Below are 17,836 nucleotides of genomic sequence, written 5' to 3' on the forward strand. Positions count from 1 at the left end.
CCCCCCCCAAGTGACCCACCGTGGTCTGGACAAAACCCCTTGGTAGGCTGGACCTGGCTCACAGGTCATATTTTGCATATCCCTGATATAGTTAGAAACCATGTGTAAAATCGTAAGAACTCCTTAGTTTGGAAGTGGGACATGCAGTACTTGTCTCTGTCCCTGGAAATTGCAGTCATATTGGTCTTGTAAAAAAGTGATTAGTGATTTTAATTTTTTTTTAGTTTTATTTTTTTAAATGTATAGCAACTTCTGGCTGAATACTGTGCCTTTTCTCTTGGATTGATAAGATATAAGACCTCAAAGCCTATGGCTACGTGGTATGAGGCAAAACCATGCAGAAATCAGCAAGCTAGATTTGCGCATGCTAGCTTGTGTATCTCTCCATAGCAGTCTTGCATTTTTACGGGCGGACCCCTGCTGTCCAATAAAGAAGGATTAAAAACCAATAGTAACAGTAACACTAATCCCCCTACCCCAGGGGTGGGCAATTATTTTGGCTGGAGGGCCGCTTAATGAGTTTCGGAGGGCCACAAGGGTAGCCCTGCCACTTGACAGGTGCTCCATCCCCTGGTCGCCATCTTGAGACCAGAAGCCCTGCCCCTCACCCCTGACTTGCCACTGGAAGTCCCTCCCCTTGCCCCCCAGAAATATCCCTTTTGGGTGGGGAGGGGTACCATTTTAGAACCAGAAAGAAACCCAATCATACACTGAAAGTCAAACACCTACTATAAGATATTTCATTTTATTACAAAAAATATTTTTGTCATGGTTTGCATTTGCAGAGTGTATATATAGGTGATTGCATAACAACCCAAAAATGAAGTCTTACTTTTGTATATTGGGTGGAGGGTGGTTGGTGTTCTAATGCTCTGTCTATATGGTGGGGTTCTGAGGGTATGGCTCTGTGTGTGTGTGTGTGTGTGTGTGTGTGTGTGTGCGCGCGCGCGCGCGTGTGTGTGTGGTGTGTATATATGCAGGAGGGTTGTGGGGGCAGGATGTGGGTGTGAGGAGGTGGGGACCCCCACAAACCGTGCCCCCCCCCATAGTGCATCGGAGGCAGCAGCAGCAGGCGAGGGCACTCGAGGTGCTTGTGCCTGGTACAGGGGCTGGTGCCCAGCAGCACGCAGCTCTGGCCAGTGCTACATGGGGCAAGGAGCACAGCCAGGCTGGCCCATGCTATCACTCAGGGCTCTGTACGGCACACTTGCAGCTGCTGCATGTGCACGCCACCGAGGGAAGCCCCATGCGCTGGAGCCAGAGGCCTTCTCCGCCCCCTGCCATGCAGGTGCCAGGGCTCCCCTCCACTTCCAATAGAGTCTTGGGATCTGGGCAAAAATGGGTGGGGAAGGCACGCGGCTCCAGCCTGTGGGGCTTCCCCCGGTGGTGCACAAGTGTGGGAGCTGCACATGCGCCGCGCAGAGCCCCATGCAATAGAGGTAGGCTGGTCTGGCTGCACTCTTCACCCCAATGTGTAGCACTGACTGGCAGCAAGGGGCAGTGTGGCATGGGGGGAGTGTGTTGGGGGTCCCCACATGCGCCCACCCGAGCTTCATGCTCCTGCCACCCCTTGGGTGCGGGCTCCCTGCTGCCAGCCCCACCCCCACACTGTGCTCTCACCCAACTGTAGCTCTCCCCCACCCCCACTGCTGCCACTTCCCTACCTGCTTCCCAGAGCAAGCAGGATGCCAGAGAAGCCGAGCAGTGGCAGCAGCAGCCCCACCCAGAAGCTGTGTACTGGCTGAGCTGGGCACTTCTGTGCACCAGGGTTGGCGGGGGGCACCTTACTCTTACCCTAGTGGGCAGAAGGGCTGGGTCAGGTACAATTCATTGATGGGTGCCTGTGGGCCAAATGAAATTGTGGGGCGGGCCAGATGTAGCCCACAGGTCATATTTTGCCAGCCCCTGCCCTACCCTGTTTTTCTAAACTCTGGTAAATAGATTTTCTAATGCTCTGGAGATGCACATTAGGTTGGGGTGTTGAAAGAATTTGGACTGCTCTACTTCCACTGATAAGTGCCTTACCGTATAGCCACTAGCGTATTGTTCCTTTTAGGTTTACTTCGCCCTGTCTCCTGTACAGCATTTGCTAACCTGGGCTGCCCCTGCCCTCTGTGCTTGCAGTATAACATGTTTCTGAAGCAGGTTGATATTTGCAGAATTTTTCTGCTTAGTTTTGGCTTTGCTATGAGCTTTGACTTAGCAAGGTTTGATTGGTCCTTTTTTTTTTATTCCCATCTAAATGCATGTGATGAGAATAAATACTCTGTGGAACAGGGATTTTGTGAAGACTTTTTCACTTTCCAGCAGCCCATAGTAGAGTGGAAAATTGAGGTAAACTCATCCATTTTAATTTTATTATGCTTCCACTACAGAAGGGAAGTGGTTACCAAGACACAGCACTTTGGGATTCAGCAGTATTCATTTTCTTAGAAACTGCTTCCACTTACCTGGTGGGATGTGGAGCACCTCAGAAGAACAAGTGTGTGCTGCTCATCCAACAAGTTGTGTGATGAATCAGCCAGCTAGACTCATGTCCATTAGTCCCCAGGTTGGTCTTGGAAGAGTCCGATTTGAACCCCTGTCTGGTTCATATCTGTGTTTCTTGATTTATCAATGTATTTTAGTAGAAGGGCTTTTTTTTTTTTGAGAGAGAGACCTAGTGTGATGGTGCATATCCATTTGAATAAATGCTGTATTTCTTAGAGCTATAAAATGACTCCCACAAGTTAAGGGGTTTAGGTTGTAGCCGTGTTGGCCTAAGGATATAGGCAGACAAGGTTCCTTGGGTGAATTTGATATCTTTTATTAGACCAACCCAAATGGTTGGAGAATAGTTATTGAGCAAGCTTTCGGGTTCAAAAACCCTTCATCAGGCTAAGGAAGGTGCAGCAGTTGGTGTGTGCTCTTCCTGGATGGAATGAAAAGTAAAGAAGCCAGGGGCTGGGCTGGGGAGTCAGTTGCCAGGCAGATTATAATGTATCAAAAATCCAATGTCTATGTTTAGTCCCTGATCTCTAGTATCCAGCAGGTTGATGAAATGGAGCTCATAGGCTCGTCTCTGGGATGTGTTGTGTAAATTTCCCTTGAGGATCAGGACTGAGAGATTGGAGAGAGAGTGGCCCTCCTGTGAGAAATGTGCCCCCACCGGTAATTGGGTGTTTCTGTCTTTGATGGATTTCCGGTGTGCATTCATTCTGGTGCGCAGTTGTTGTCTGGTCTCTCCTACATATCTTCCATCAGGGCATTTGGTGCATTGGATGAAGTATACTACATTCCTGGAGGTGCAGCTGTAAGATCCTGGGATGCTGATGGCTCTGTTGTGGGGTGTAGTAATAGTGGGGGTGGTGGAGATGTGGGGGCAGGTTTTGCATTTCTTGTCATGGCACGGTCTGGATCCTTTTGGTGTGTTCTGGGCTTGAGGAAGTTTGCTTCTGGTGATGAGGTTGGCGAGGTTCGGTGCTTGTCTGAAGGCTAGGATGGGTGGCTCTGGGAAGATCTTTTTAAGAATAGGGTCTTTTTCTAATATGGGTTGCAATTTTTTGAGGATTTTCCGTACAGGTTCAAGGGATGGGTGATAGGTCATAACCAGCGGTGTGCGATTTGTGGGTGTTTTTCTTCTGTACTGCAGCAGTTCTTCACGTGGTATCCAGGTGGCTCTTTCAAACGTGCGATCTACCTCTCTGGAGGAGTGTCCTTGCTGGGTGAAAGCCTTTTTAAGATTGGTGAGGTGGCAATCCCGGGTGTTCTCTTCAGTACAGATGCGGTGGTATCTGAGGGCTTGGCTGTATATCACTGCTTTTTTGGTGTGTTTCGGGTGATTGCTGGTTCTGTGCAGATATGTATGTTGGTCTGTGGGTTTCTTGTATACTGTGGTCTGTATTTTACCCTTCTGGATACTGATCCTTGTGTCTAAAAAGGGGATGTTGGTGTTGGAGTATTCTAAAGAAAGTCGGATGGAGGGATGGTGACTGTTGAATTTCTGGTGGAACTCAAGTAGAGATTCCAGGTTCTCACTCCAAATGATGAAGATGTCATCGATATATCGTAAGTACAGCAAGGGTTTGATGGTGCAGTTCTTGAGGAAGTCTTCTTCCAGGTGGCTCATAAAAAGGTTGGCATACTGTGGGGCCATTTTAGTGCCCATAGCTGTTCCCATCATCTGGAGGAAGTGTTGATTATTAAAAGTGAAATTGTTGTGTGTGAGGATGAAGTGTATAAGCTCAGTGATATCTTTGGGTCTGTATTCTGGGTTGTAATCTTGTTCCTGTAGATATGTAAGGCAGGCATGGATGCCATCCTGGTGTGGGATGTTGGTGTATAGGCTGGTAACGTCCATGGTGGCTAGGAGTGTGTTCCTGGGAAGGTGGTCTATGTTTTTAAGTTTCCGTAGCAAGTCTGTGGTGTCTTGGACAAAACTTGCTCTGTGGGTGACAAGCGGTTTTAGGATGGATTCAACAAAACCTGATATTTCCTCAGTTAGGGTCCCATGGTTGGATATGATAGGTCTGCCAGGGTTCCCTTGTTTGTGGATTTTAGGGAGCATGTAAAAAGTCCCTGGGTTAGGTAGCGGGGGGATCAAGGTCTGTAGTTTTTCTTGTAATCTTGGTGGAAATGATTTGATGGTATTGTTGAGTTTTTTGGTGAAAAGGGGAGTAGGATCTTCTTGTAGTTCTTTGTAGTAGGTGGTGTCAGAGAGCTGTCTGTTGGCTTCCTTTATGTAATCCTCACGGTTTAGGATGACTATGGCTCCTCCTTTATCTGCTGGTTTTATTACTATTTGGTGGTTAGATCTTAGAGATTCTATGGCCTTTTTCTCTGGTAGAGAGAGGTTGTTATGAGTCAGAGGTCAGAGTATGTAGTGTTTCTTTCAATGTCCTTCAGGGATCTGAATATGTCTGAATGGATCTGGCATACTGTATAGCTTGGCAGTACTGGTAGAAATTTAAGTTTGCAAAGGGTCTGTGCTAAAATATACAGTATGCAGTTTTTATGCCAGTGATGATTATAATATGCATAGTCCTTATTTTCACGTTAGTCATCATTGTGCCTGATCATACTATAATGCATTACTCATATTGAAATAAATACAATAAATGCCCTAAAATTGCCATTTAGCAAATAATTGTGGAGTCAGTGTTCTGAAAGGCATAAGGTTGAAAATCATTTCCACTCTAAGCATTTGTTTTTATAAATGTCTTCTACTTTTCTCTTTTTGGCCTGCAAAATCCAATATATTTTCTCTCAAAGTGACTGGAGGAAGGGGCTGTTAAAGCAAATCATCCAAACACCTTCTGAGCATCAATACTCACATTTTCCCTTTTTCTCTCCTCTGCTTCTTTCAGCCTGCAGCTTCCAAATCCCTTTGACTTTTGTTTAACTTGTATAAATGTGTGTGTTGCACTGTGAAATAGTTTTAATGTAGCTAGTGTAAGTTTGCTTAATGGACATTCTGGAGAATCCTAGCCTTCAGACAAGCACCGAACCTCGCCAACCTAATCACCAGAAGCAAACTTCCTCAACCCCAGAACACACCAAAAGGATCCAGACCGTGCCAGGACAAGAAATGCAAAACCTGCCCCCACATCTCCACCACCCCCACAATTACTACACCCCACAACAGAGCCATCAGCATCCCAGGATCTTACAGCTGCACCTCCAGGAATGTAGTATACCTCATCCAATGCACCAAATGCCCTGATGGAAGATATGTAGGAGAGACCAGACAACAACTGCGCACCGGAATGAATGCACACCGGAAATCCATCAAAGACAGAAACACCCAATTACCGGTGGGGGCACATTTCTCACAGGAGGGCCACTCTCTCTCCAATCTCTCAGTCCTGATCCTCAAGGGAAACTTACACAACACATCCCAGAGACGAGCCTATGAGCTCCATTTCATCAACCTGCTGGATACTAGAGATCAGGGACTAAACATAGACATTGGATTTTTGATACATTATAATCTGCCTGGCAACTGACTCCCCAGCCCAGCCCCTGGCTTCTTTACTTTTCATTCCATCCAGGAAGAGCACACACCAACTGCTGCAGCTTCCTGAGCCTGATGAAGGGTTTTTGAACCCGAAAGCTTGCTCAATAACTATTCTCCAACCATTTGGGTTGGTCTAATAAAAGATATCAAATTCACCCAAGGAACCTTGTCTCCCACAAGTTAATAGATTTATATCAAAATTATATGCTCCCCTGTCTTTAGTAATTCACATGGTTAAGATTTTGTGCCACAGAACTTTTTGAATCACTTCTGTGAGTTAACCAGTGGTAGCTACTGTGTTTTGACAGATTGTGGAGAAATGGATGACATTCCTTGGCTGCTTTTGTCATTTGTCTGCAGTATGTTACACTGCTGTGTAATATTTCTGGGATTTAGTCTCCTGAACATTTAAAGGAAATACTTTGCCCAAGACTTAACTGACTGTTTCAGAGTATAATTAAAGACAAGTGTGCAGGAACTTGATGAGATCCTGCAGTATCAGTTCAGGTGACCCTTTTCTTCCACCCCCAAAGTATATGCTTGTCCACCTTCTGTAGCACAAACAACTCCATCCGCTCCAGAGTTTCACTGCATCAAGATGTTGGAGGAATCTGCAACGCTGGGCTGAGTTGAGGGTAGCTCTTCCCCTGGAAGTTCTCCTCATATCCATCCTGTTCAGTAGAACCTCATGGATTTTACTCCGTATAAACACAGTACTATTTTCTGGTAAATGTTGGCTCAGATTGAGGGCTGTGACATACTTACACCCAGGTGCTTCATCATTACACTGATGTAAACAAGGAATGGACACATGTTGCATATAGTCTTGCAGTGGTGTAACTTAATAGAGTGTAGAGTACACTTAACCTAGGAAATACCTCAGGGTAAACTGCACTGGTGAAAGCTGTTCTGCTGCATGTATCATGTCTGCCTCTACCCTAGAGTAGCTGTTTACTCACAGCTGTTGGAACATTAATGCCTCCTCTTCTTTCTGGTAACTGCACCAAGAAAGCTGATTATCTGTCCAGTTGGGACATATCGGCTTACATTGGTTTGGAAAACTGATGCATGTTTTACCAGTGTTAGCATGCCTTGTGTCCAGGATCAGAAAAGGTGAAACTTTGGTTCTTGTTTTAATTTAATGGCTTTGCAGTTCTTACATCTTTTACACCATGTCCTGGTTCAGAGAGCTTGGTCACGTCACTAGCATTTTCAGTCCAGGGTATTGTAGGGATCCTTAGCTTCCAAGTCATGGAGACCAGCTAATAGTCGTAGTTAGCTTATTTTAATTGAACAGCATAAGAATGAAACTCCAGCTATGAAACTGTATCCGTTTTTAATAATACAAGCAGAAGATATGAAGGATACATAGTAGTGGCAGCCTGCAAATATTAATTCTTTTTTTCTGTTGGATTAAAATCAGAAATATATACAGTAGGGTCACACTGACCTTATTTCATAGAATTCTTAACTGATATTTTGTGTCTTAAGGGATGCTGTCAGCCTGCATACTTAAGTGGAGAAGTTATTAACTCTTAACAAATATACAACAGTTTTCACTTTAGCATATTGTTGGGCCTCTGTATATGTAGTTTCTTCCTTAATGTTGTCTTGAAGTAGCAGTTGAAATGTACCAAAGATTTTGTTGAACATGTTCAAATTCTTTTCAACAGCTTAAGGGTGTTAAAACATACAGAAGGGTTGCTGATTTAAAAAAATAAGCAGAAGTCTGCAATTTGTTCTTTAAACACCTTTGTTTATACAGTGTGATCACAAAACCATACTATATCTTGATATCCAGCTGCAAATTAAGTATATAAAGTGTCACTGCATGAGACAGCTTATAAAGTTTGAGTTACTGCTTAATAAGCTGTGCATATATTTAATGAGATGTTGAGATGCTATGAAATTCATCTTTCCTCTCTTCTGTAGGACACTTGTGTCAAAATACCAGCGCTTCAAAACCAGGGTTCTACCAATTCCAATATTCTGGCACTTAAATTAAGCAACATTAATGTCCTTTTAGCATACATTGTAGATGATAAACCTTGCCAAACATGTTAGTGTGTTTTGTCATTCATTTTATAAGTATTTATTTAAAGGATTTTTTTCACTAGGATGCTTTAATATTTGTATGGGTTGTTGAAATATTTTCTTTTTCTAACCAGTGATGAAGAACGATACAGATATAGAGACTATGCAGAAAGAGGTTATGAGCGTCATAGAACAAGCAGAGAGAAAGAAGAACGACACAGAGAAAGGAGACATAGAGAAAAAGAAGAGACTAGACACAAGTCATCTCGAAGGTTTGCTCTTTAATAGAACATGGAAATAGACTTGACCAATTAAAGTATCATGAAAAGGTGGTAAATGCCTGAACGTACTGCAAATCTACCATATAAAAGAAGGACAGGTGTTGGTTTAAGGTAGCTGCATGTCTGGGCAATGTGTAACATCTTTCTGATATAGAACTAGAATAGTATTTTTACTATAAGGAGCAAAATATAGTGTGTGAAGGGAAACTAATATCCAGCAGCATTGCATAAAAACTTCAAACAAGGGCATGTGTTTAGGGGACTAATGAATGTTCAACGTAACACTCTTTGCGCTGACAATATGGGTTAAGACTATAGCTTTTTCTTTTATGGGGAAGGTAGTAATAAGCAGTATCTTAATTAAGCGGGGTTACAGGAGCAGCAGCCCTGGGCACCTAATGGGGGTAGATGGGGTAAGAAAACAGCAGCCAGCTATGCCACCCACAGTTTGGCAGCTGCCATTGCCCCTTGCCCTGTCGCTACATAAAGCACAGAGCTGCCCAGTTATACCGCTGGTAATAACTTTTAAAACTCTCTATGGCAGGAGTGGCCAACCCACAGCACACATGCCACAAGTGGCATGGGCAGCCTCTGTATGTAGCGCGTGGCAGATACGGAAATGAGTAGGGAATAGAGCAACAGGTAGGGCAGAGAGCAGAGCAACAGATCAGGCAGGGGAAGAGGATCAGACGGTGTGGAGCTCACCTTGTGGCATGCCTTTCTAAAAGGTTTGGCCCCTGTTGCTCTATGCAGTCACAGTAGGAACTTTGAAAGGTAACAAAAACGCATTTTAATTAGAAACATGAGAGAAACATACTCCTTCATAATGCCGAGTTAAGTCTACAGGATAGATTCTTATAAACTACTTAATCAAAAATGGAGTTTGATTAGGACATTGTTCTGTTCTGATGTCCATCTTTTTAAGTGCTGCACGTGAATTCAGAACAACATGTATCAGTTGCCATGGAAGGATGCAAGAGGCAGGTTTTTCGTGCCTTCCATTTGAGGACCATTTTAATAGTGGAGGATCTATCTATGCCACTGCCTGAGCATTTTTCTTCTTAATTTTTTTAGTAACAGCAGGCGTCGTCATGACAGTGAAGAAGGGGACAGCCATAGAAGACATAAACACAAAAAATCCAAAAGAAGCAAAGAAGGCAAAGAAACCGGTAGTGAACCTGCCCCTGAACAAGAAAACACTGAAGCTGCCCCCGCAGAATAGGCATGTGTGATTTTTGCCTACTTGCATATATTAGTGCCAGAAATAGATTACTATAAATCTTGTTATTTTTCTGGGTATTAAAGAAATTTGCTCTTAATCTTGTTCTATTAGTTGAAACATAAGGTTAATTTGTTTTTTGGAAAATAAAAGAATGAATTTTTCATGTTAAGATCCATGGATTGAATTTGTTGTATGTTAAGATACTGTAAGGAAAGGTTTCCTGGGGTCAGAAGGGGGGCATGCTGTGTCAATACCATAATGGAACCTACTTCTCATTTCTCATCTTTCTCTTGTTCTTGAATGCAATGGAGGTTCTGAAAGTTCTCTTTCCCCCCCAAGTTGAGTGGTTTGTATTTGTGATAGTGAGTACCGACACTAGCCAAACAATCTGGAATTGGAGTTGAAGAGTCTCTGAAGTTTAGCCTTTTCAGCTCCTTACATAAACCAGGGATGTTCAACTTCCAGCCCATAGGCCAGATCCAACCCACAGAACTGTCATCCATCCTGCAGGCCTCTCTGCAGGTCCAGAAACTTGGAAGCAGGGGGGAGTGGTGGCAGTATTAATTGCCTCTCCTTTGCTGCCAAATTTTGGACCCATGGGGAGCCCCCCCAGGCCAACTGATGTGAACCTGTGCGCCTGATTGTACTAGAGCGCAGTTGGGCAGGCACGCAGCTGGGCTGGTGCATGGCTGCATCTGGCATGTTGGAGTTGCATCTGCCCCCACTCTTGGACCAAGTTGGACCAACCCCACTCGCCAGGTGTGTATGTAATCCAGCCCATAGACCAACCCCACATCACTTGTCCGGCCTGTGGGTCTGGAAAGTTGGGCACCACTGATGTAAATAAGTCAATCTTTATTGTGCAACAAGAGAAGTCAGAGGCTCTTGAAAAGATGGTTGAGAATGGTTGCTCCGGAAAGTGTTGCAGAATATTTAACATGCAGTAAATATACACATTATTTTTAGTGCAGTTGGAGAGTATGTTTATCACAATCTTGTGTGTGTTTTTATAGTATAGTATGACAACCTATGACAAAATTTTCTGATGTAAGAATGGGGGCAAGCAGATGAACTTAGTAGAAACCAAAAGCATTTATACCGAGCTGTCTGTCTTTGTGAATCCCACTTTCCAAGGATCAGCTGTAAAAATCCCAGGAAAGATTCATGATCTGATCCTTTTTCCTTTTTAGTTTAATGGGAAGGAGGTTCAGACTTCAAATTCTGCTAATTTCCACAGAGGCTAAGAATTGGTTAAACAATGGAAACAAACTAACATCTCATTTGGACTCCTTCCCTCCAGAACAGAGTTGATTGAGATGGGCAGCACAGTCTAGCAACATTTTTACTGCTTCTTCCTATGTGTATAATTAGAAGTCAATCCAGCAACAAAGAGAAACATATACTTATTTTTTAAGTTCATGATTATATCAAGTGGGAAGTCCTAAATAAGGAGCTAGCTATCTTTTTCAAGAATGGGCTGAAACAACCTGGCCCCAGTCTGGCATGGGCTAGGTGGCTTCAGCAGCACATGAGCAGTTGCAGGGGAGGCGTTATCCAGAGCCACATGCTGGGAGCTGCACCACCAACAGCACTTCTCCCAGGTTGTGGGGTGAGTGCAGCTTCCAGCCAGAGGGAAGCTGCATCGGAGAAGTGGATCTGGAAGCTGCTTCCATGCTGCTGCCACTTCTCCCTGCCCTCCCAAGCAGCTCAGCCCTACTGCAGCTCTGCTCAGTCTGGAAGTTGCGCTCACACAGCAGCCTTGGAGGGGGTGGGAGAAGGAAAGGGGTAGGCAGGCACAAGTGGCAGCAGCATGGGAACAGCTTCCAGCTCTGGCATGGCTCTCCGTTAGCTGGAAGCCGTGCCCACACTGCAGCCTCATGGAAGCGGGAGACAGAAGTGGCAGCAGCATGGGAAGATTCCAGCTCCCCAGCCCTGATGCAGCTCCTTGCTTGTCAGCTCCCACAAAGACAGTCCTGCTGCTCTGTGGGCTGGATCCAGTGGCTACAAAGGCCAGATCTAGCACACGAGCCATATATTGCCAGCTCCTGTTCTAGGGGAGCTTCTGTTGAAAAGAAGCTTATGAGAGAATTATTTAGTTTTGGCTTTTGATGAAAACAATGTGTCTGTACAAGCACACAGTTACAGTTGTTTTTAATAATTTTAGAAATAAGGTTTCATTCACAGTATTACATACTAAGAGACAATATTTGAAAGTTGTGAAAATACCAGCTTCATGCTGACAATGTAAAGGTACATTATTTAATCAAAGTGCTTTGTATGTGTTGGGTAAAAACCTTCACCTTATTTAATCATTAAAAAAATATTTCAACTGCTGTCATTTCAAGAGACTGCCAGGAATTTTCCACATAATGTGTTCATAATTTCTTTTATAAATGGAAAGTAGCAGGTGGGCAGGAGTTTCTGCTGCTCACTAAAGATCTTTGATTATTATAATGAATCAAATATAAAAAATACAAACTTAAAAACAGCCTAGGGAAACAGAGCCTTGTGCCCTAATTTATCTTCAGTTCTTTCTAAAGGGTGTTTCTTTGACAGATGCCACTATTTTTGCAAGACTTGCCTTTTCTTGATGTGCAAATTGACAATTCACAATTTTATTTTACAAATATACATTTGATCAAAAAAAGTGCAGAGAAAAAACTTATGTCCATGTTAAGGAGCTTGTTTTCTGTGTCAAATCATTTGTTACCTCTATGGATACATGTTTTATAAAAAAGTTCCAGGCCACGACACGAAAGTAAGAGTAATTTTTCCTTTCAGTTCTTTGAGCATCCTTGCCAAACAGGCGTGCATCATTCCTGATGTACTTCTTCCGTTGACAGCAAGTAGGATATCACCACATCTGGAAAATTAAGGATGGAGATGAGATGTTAGTCGTAACACTCAAGAAGTGTTTATGAGATCAAGATCTTATCAATTAGGCAGCTGCTTTGGCTTATTCTGTATATTTGTTCACCATTTCTTCTCTGCCAAAAGGTTGGTAGTCACTAGGTAGGGCCAAAGAGTGGGCTTGAAATTTCTTCTTCTCTGAAGACAAGTTAGTAAAAGACAACTTCAGTTCCAGCTATAATATTTGCATTTATTCTTTCCTGGCATTCATTCCTTTACAAATCAGACATTTGGAGGGAAATGAAAGATTTGAATGCACCAGTATGACCCACTTTCTCAGACAAAACTTAGTCTGAGAATTTTCAGGTCTTTAATTCTCTTATGTTTTTCTCTCTCTCACAGTTTGTATTATTGTTAAGTTGTAAATGTGGAAAAAGTATTTTTTTTTTTTTTTCAGTTTCAAATTACTATTTACTGGTGAATACTGCACACAATGACACCCATCTCTGAAGCAGTGTATGTACCTCTTGATACACTTGATAATATTCTGCAAACAATGCATATTGTTAAAGCACAGTATTCCAGGTTCTCCTACCATGTCACAAAGAGCCCAATTCTTGTACTCCACTGACTTCAGTGGAAAGCTTTTATTGCACTTACATGACATTGAACCCTCTTTGATTTCAGCAAGTACCTTGGCCTGTTTGAGTTAGTCTCAAGTTTTAACATATCCATGAAAACCTGTAGCCTCTCCAAGTTCCTGGGATAAAATATTTAAATGTCATCTTATAAGTTAGTTGTTGCCATACCTAATCCTTCCATCATTGTATGCTGGTGTTCCCCCAACAATAGATTTGATAAAAAACGGTTTGTTTCCAGTGTGTTCTTCATAACCTCCTACAATACTGAAGCCAAGACTTCCTGCTGTATTTCTCCGCAATACAATTTCTTTGCAGCTGTACAAATACCTGGAAGAAATTATTTTATTAATGCGTGTATCAGTACTGAAGCAAATTTAATTGTTAATGTGCTGTTAAGGATGCCTCTATCTTTTCATACGTTAGCAGTATATTTTGAGTACACCAAAAACATGAGAGCTCCTGAAATGATATTTTTGGTACATTGTTTTTAGTCATACACTGCTGCTTTGGGTCTCTTGATTTCCACGAGTGGTCATTCCAAAACCACAAATATCTGCCTAGTATTTACTTTAAAATGGCAAAACCATATAGAACCTAAAAAAGGGAGGAACATAAAAATTTGTTTTAACTGAAAATCACAAAAAAGGAAAATATTTCAAAGGAGATTGGACTTTATTTAATATTGGTGAATTCTAACTTTAAAAAATCTTGAAGCTGTCTGCAGGAGTCAGTTTCCTTATTTGCCCTCCTCTAGAGAGGAACCTGCATCAAATCAACTGATCTATATGTAATATGTTTTCTTTTAGGATGTGCTTTGAAAAGAAATGAACCATGGAATAAGGGGTAGATATCAACTATAGTACATTTCAGAACCCAGAAGTTTTGGGTGCTTAGTAAGCGACATGGGGAGCTACAGTGAAAAATTGTATGGTGGCGTGTATTGGCCTGGCAGTGAAGTTACAGAGCAATATCAAATGTTGAGAAGACGGCTTGTTTTAGTTAAAAGATTAGTGCAGTGGTTTTTGACCTAAAAAGTGAATAACCTTAATCTCCTCTGTATCCTTTGTCTATGAGTTTGGCCTATTTTATACTACAATCCATTTGTTATATTATCTCTCAATATAATGTACAGCCCAAATATACCAACCTGATGCAGTGCTGAAGGAGATCAGTATGTTCAGTAAGCACTTAAGTTGGGCCATGTGTAGTGCTCAGTGTGGCTAAATCTTCCACTTATTTTAAGGCCAGGTTTTTTGTTAATTTTGCTAAGGGCTGTTATGAAACTAACACCTTTGAAAATACTGCAGTGTTAGAAGCTGTATTTCTGTTGCAGTTCAAAAGAAGAGTGCTGACATCTCTATTAGCTATGCAGCAGTGCTAAATCTGGCCCCAGATATGGATAAAACTTTCCCATCCACTGTAAAAGTGGCAGACAAAGCTGAAAGTCTTGCTATTTTAAATGCGAAATGTGGTTTTGAAACAGGCTGGTTAACTTACTATACACACTCTAAGGCAATTACTCGCATTATGGCTGAGTTCACTGTATCAAAAAGCATTTTTCATTCTCATTGAGAAACAGCTGGCCCTTTTTCTGAAAAAAGGTAATATTAAAACTTTTAAATACAGAGTATGTGCTTTATAAAAAGAGGAGCTTAAGGTATATTTTTCTTGTAAAATAATATGCCTTTGCTGTGTTTCACAGCAGGATTTTACGGTAGTGCTAAATTAGTCCCCTAGGATCTACAAATATTCACCTGCTGCCAGGATGTTAGGTTTAGTATTTGCACAACAGTTCACTGGCTGTTAATGTAAAAAGCAGGTGAAACTTGGTTCTTCCCCCAAAGGCAGGATCTATTACTTTACCATCTGTGGGGGTTTTAGTATGCCGAATCACTTAAGAAAAGAAAAACTCCAAAAACAAAACGAGAAAAACCCTAAGCTCAGGATTTGATGGTACTTACCAAGGTCATGGCCAAATGTTCTCAGGATTTAGCCATTATTAATATTAATACAGTCTTTTTAGTGACTGACAAGTGGAGTCAGGTAAATTCGCTGTATCTGAAAATTATTGTCTGAAGGAGGAAATTTGACGTCCCTGTTAAGGACAATTTTACAGTAAACTTTCCTTTCTTTTCAAAAATGTATAGGTTTTCTTTCACTCTCTGTCCTTACTTACTATAATTATAATTACATTCTGTATAATTTTTACAAGGAACTAAGCTGCACGAGTATGTTCTGTAAGACTACAAAGTTGTCACCATAGGACTATATATTAACTGACAACATGTATATTAAAAGATCTCATATTAGTTTAATATGACTGATCTATTAAGCATCTAATTTTAGCTTTAGTATTAGTAACCCAATTGGGTTTCTATAAATTAGAGACTCAAAGTCCTACAAATCTGGGTTTCAGATGTCAGACTGCTTTGTGTTCTTGCCCATTGCCCATAGACACTAGCAAGAATGAGAATCCGATTCAATTTAGTTTTTATATTGCTATTTTTAGCTCCAGCATCTGTTCCCTTTGGATGGATCAGGTAGGTCCACTTCTCTGTATGCTGCGGATAAGATAACTTTGGCAGTAATTGAACATAACTCTGTGGACCTCACATTAAGCAGCAATACTATGCGCAGGACCTGGGTTTGCAAAGAAATGCATTGGTGAAATCTTCAGAATTTCTTTTTTTCAAAAAATCAGAGCAAAGCACAGGAACAATACTTTCTAGGCTAAAGTATTTTTTTAAGTTTAGTTTACATCCATATGGGACAGCTCATTCTGAATGGGGTTAGGCTAATTTTTGGCTCTAATAAATGTGGGCTCATTAGTCAGGCAACATTTGTTCTAGATCACAGGGAAAGCATGTTAGTGGTTTGGCATCACTGTGCAGTTGATCAGCTGAGAGCAAATGTGCTGCATTTTGAGCATTTGCCATTCAATAGGGGAAAAAAAAATAGGGCCTACTCACTGTAACAGTTTACAACCTTAGGGGGGACACAAGTGTATCCCATGATGATTCAGCAACATTTCTCTGTGTGAAGTTATCATATTCTGAAAACCTGGCTGGGTTTGTGTGGAATCACAAAATGAGGAGTGTTGCAAATTACTTAAGGCAGGAGCTGATTAACTCAGTGGGATGTGTGGTTCTGTGCATCATGTGTCTTTAAATGAGCTCCCTGGGCAAAAGGCTGTCCTTTCCTGAATGTCTGAAAAGTATAGAGCATTGGGATTCCTACCACATATGACTAATGGGTGCCCATTTTGCTATCTGAGCAAATCCCTAGTTGAGATGAAGATAGGGATAGTCTGTGCAACTCAGGAGGCATGGCATGAGAACTGGAGTCTCAGGCACCTGGGAAGACTTCTGCAGGTTAAGCTACATAAACTAGGACACTAATGCTGCCTGGCAGCTGGGTTGTCTCTGCCTCAAAATGTGCTGGGAATACTCAAGGTGGAGGTTTTATTCCTGGCTTTAAGCTTGATATGTTTTGGTTCTTCCTACTTTAGTATCTGCACTTGTTGAGCTGTTCAGATATATCAGTAGTGGAGGCTAAACATTACCAAACTTAGAAATACCTGTGTTGCAGTGTACCTAAATGCACTGTTTAGACCAGTGATTCTTAACCAGGGGGTTACAGGACCATGGGGTACCTTGAGCTCCTTTCAAGGGTATTACACGATAACACAACGTTAGAACTATTAGGTTTACAGACATGATTCACAGGATAAACCCAGAGATTTCAAATTAGAATTGACACAGTTAAAACATGCTGACCTGCTCTGGCCTTTCGGAGTTCTTTGCAACAGAATTGTTCTTTAATTTTTCTGTAGTCAACAAATGAGTGAGAACTAAAAGCCAGCATTTTCCAAAGGCTGCCTTGAGCCCAGGGGATGCATTGAGTCTAAAAGGGTTGAGAGCCACTGGCTTAGATATATCTGTATTTACATATAGTCAGTAGATACAATGCATTTCTTTCATTGCTGTAGCAAAACAGTAGCCATAAAAATGTTACAGCACCATCCACCATCTTTGTTTCTGTAAGAAGTGTGATAAGAATCAGTAAGGCTTGATACATGCACAGAGGTAAGGAAGTAGGTAATGCTGTTATAGTTCTGGTAAGATATTTCCACATGTATGCAATGAAAAGCTTCCTGTATTACATGAAGGCGAAGTGTCCCAAATGGAGTGACTGAGAATAAGACAGCAACTTCCTCCTGGTTTAATTTCTTTCTTCCAAAATGAAAAGGACTGTCATTTTCTTTTGTTGTGGTGCTTTTTAGCTGTTTTCCAAGTGTCAGCCAGAGCTGCTTAGTGCAGGGGAGCAGAATGGGGATCCTTGAGCTGAAAGGGAAAACTTTCACCTGTGCATTATTAACCCAGTTAGACCAGAATGACCTGAAAAGCTGCAGCAGCCCCAGTGGCTGACACTGACAGGCCATGCTGATTGGTTATCCGTACATTAACTCGTAGGTGCGGGTAGCTTTATGCTTATCCAGATTATTTGTATGCAAACACACTAACGTACACCTTGGTGACAAGAAGCCTCTACTGAACCTCCCCCAATTGTGGGGCTTAAGGGTACCAATGCTGCTAGATGAGGGTGGGCAAAATACAACCCATGGGCCACATCTAGCCCAACAAGTGATTTTTCATCCAACCCGTGGACACCACCAATTAATTGTACCCTCCCCAGCCTTCATGCGGGGGAGGTCCCCGGCCCTGGCCAGCACGCCCAGCATCTGTGGGGGAGGGCGCTGCTGCCATTGCTGCACCTGCCAGGGGACCTGTTAAGCTTCCTTGGCCTCCAGCAG

The 17,836-nt window shown here is 42.3% G+C and overlaps 2 protein-coding genes across 2 annotated transcripts in view; one reads left to right on the plus strand and one right to left on the minus strand.

Annotated features, from left to right (window-relative positions):
* FIP1L1 (factor interacting with PAPOLA and CPSF1) overlaps positions 1–9,701 on the plus strand; it is an 82,232-nt gene extending 72,531 nt beyond the window's left edge. The window contains exons 20-21 of the mRNA XM_025198345.1: positions 8,164–8,301; positions 9,385–9,701. Of these exons, the coding sequence (XP_025054130.1) occupies positions 8,164–8,301; positions 9,385–9,532 (286 nt within the window). The 3' untranslated portion in view covers positions 9,533–9,701. The remainder of the gene's footprint in view (positions 1–8,163; positions 8,302–9,384) is intronic.
* Positions 9,702–9,840: 139 nt separating this feature from the next.
* The window catches only part of LNX1 (ligand of numb-protein X 1), a 99,252-nt gene continuing 91,256 nt past the window's right edge, over positions 9,841–17,836 (minus strand). Inside the window, exons 10-11 of the mRNA XM_006019016.3 lie at positions 13,192–13,350; positions 9,841–12,395 (exon numbers count right to left, since the gene is read on the minus strand). Of these exons, the coding sequence (XP_006019078.1) occupies positions 12,260–12,395; positions 13,192–13,350 (295 nt within the window). The 3' untranslated portion in view covers positions 9,841–12,259. The remainder of the gene's footprint in view (positions 12,396–13,191; positions 13,351–17,836) is intronic.

This window comes from Alligator sinensis, unplaced genomic scaffold (genome assembly GCF_000455745.1).
Source record: "Alligator sinensis unplaced genomic scaffold, ASM45574v1 scaffold134_1, whole genome shotgun sequence".
Lineage (NCBI taxonomy): Eukaryota > Metazoa > Chordata > Crocodylia > Alligatoridae > Alligator > Alligator sinensis.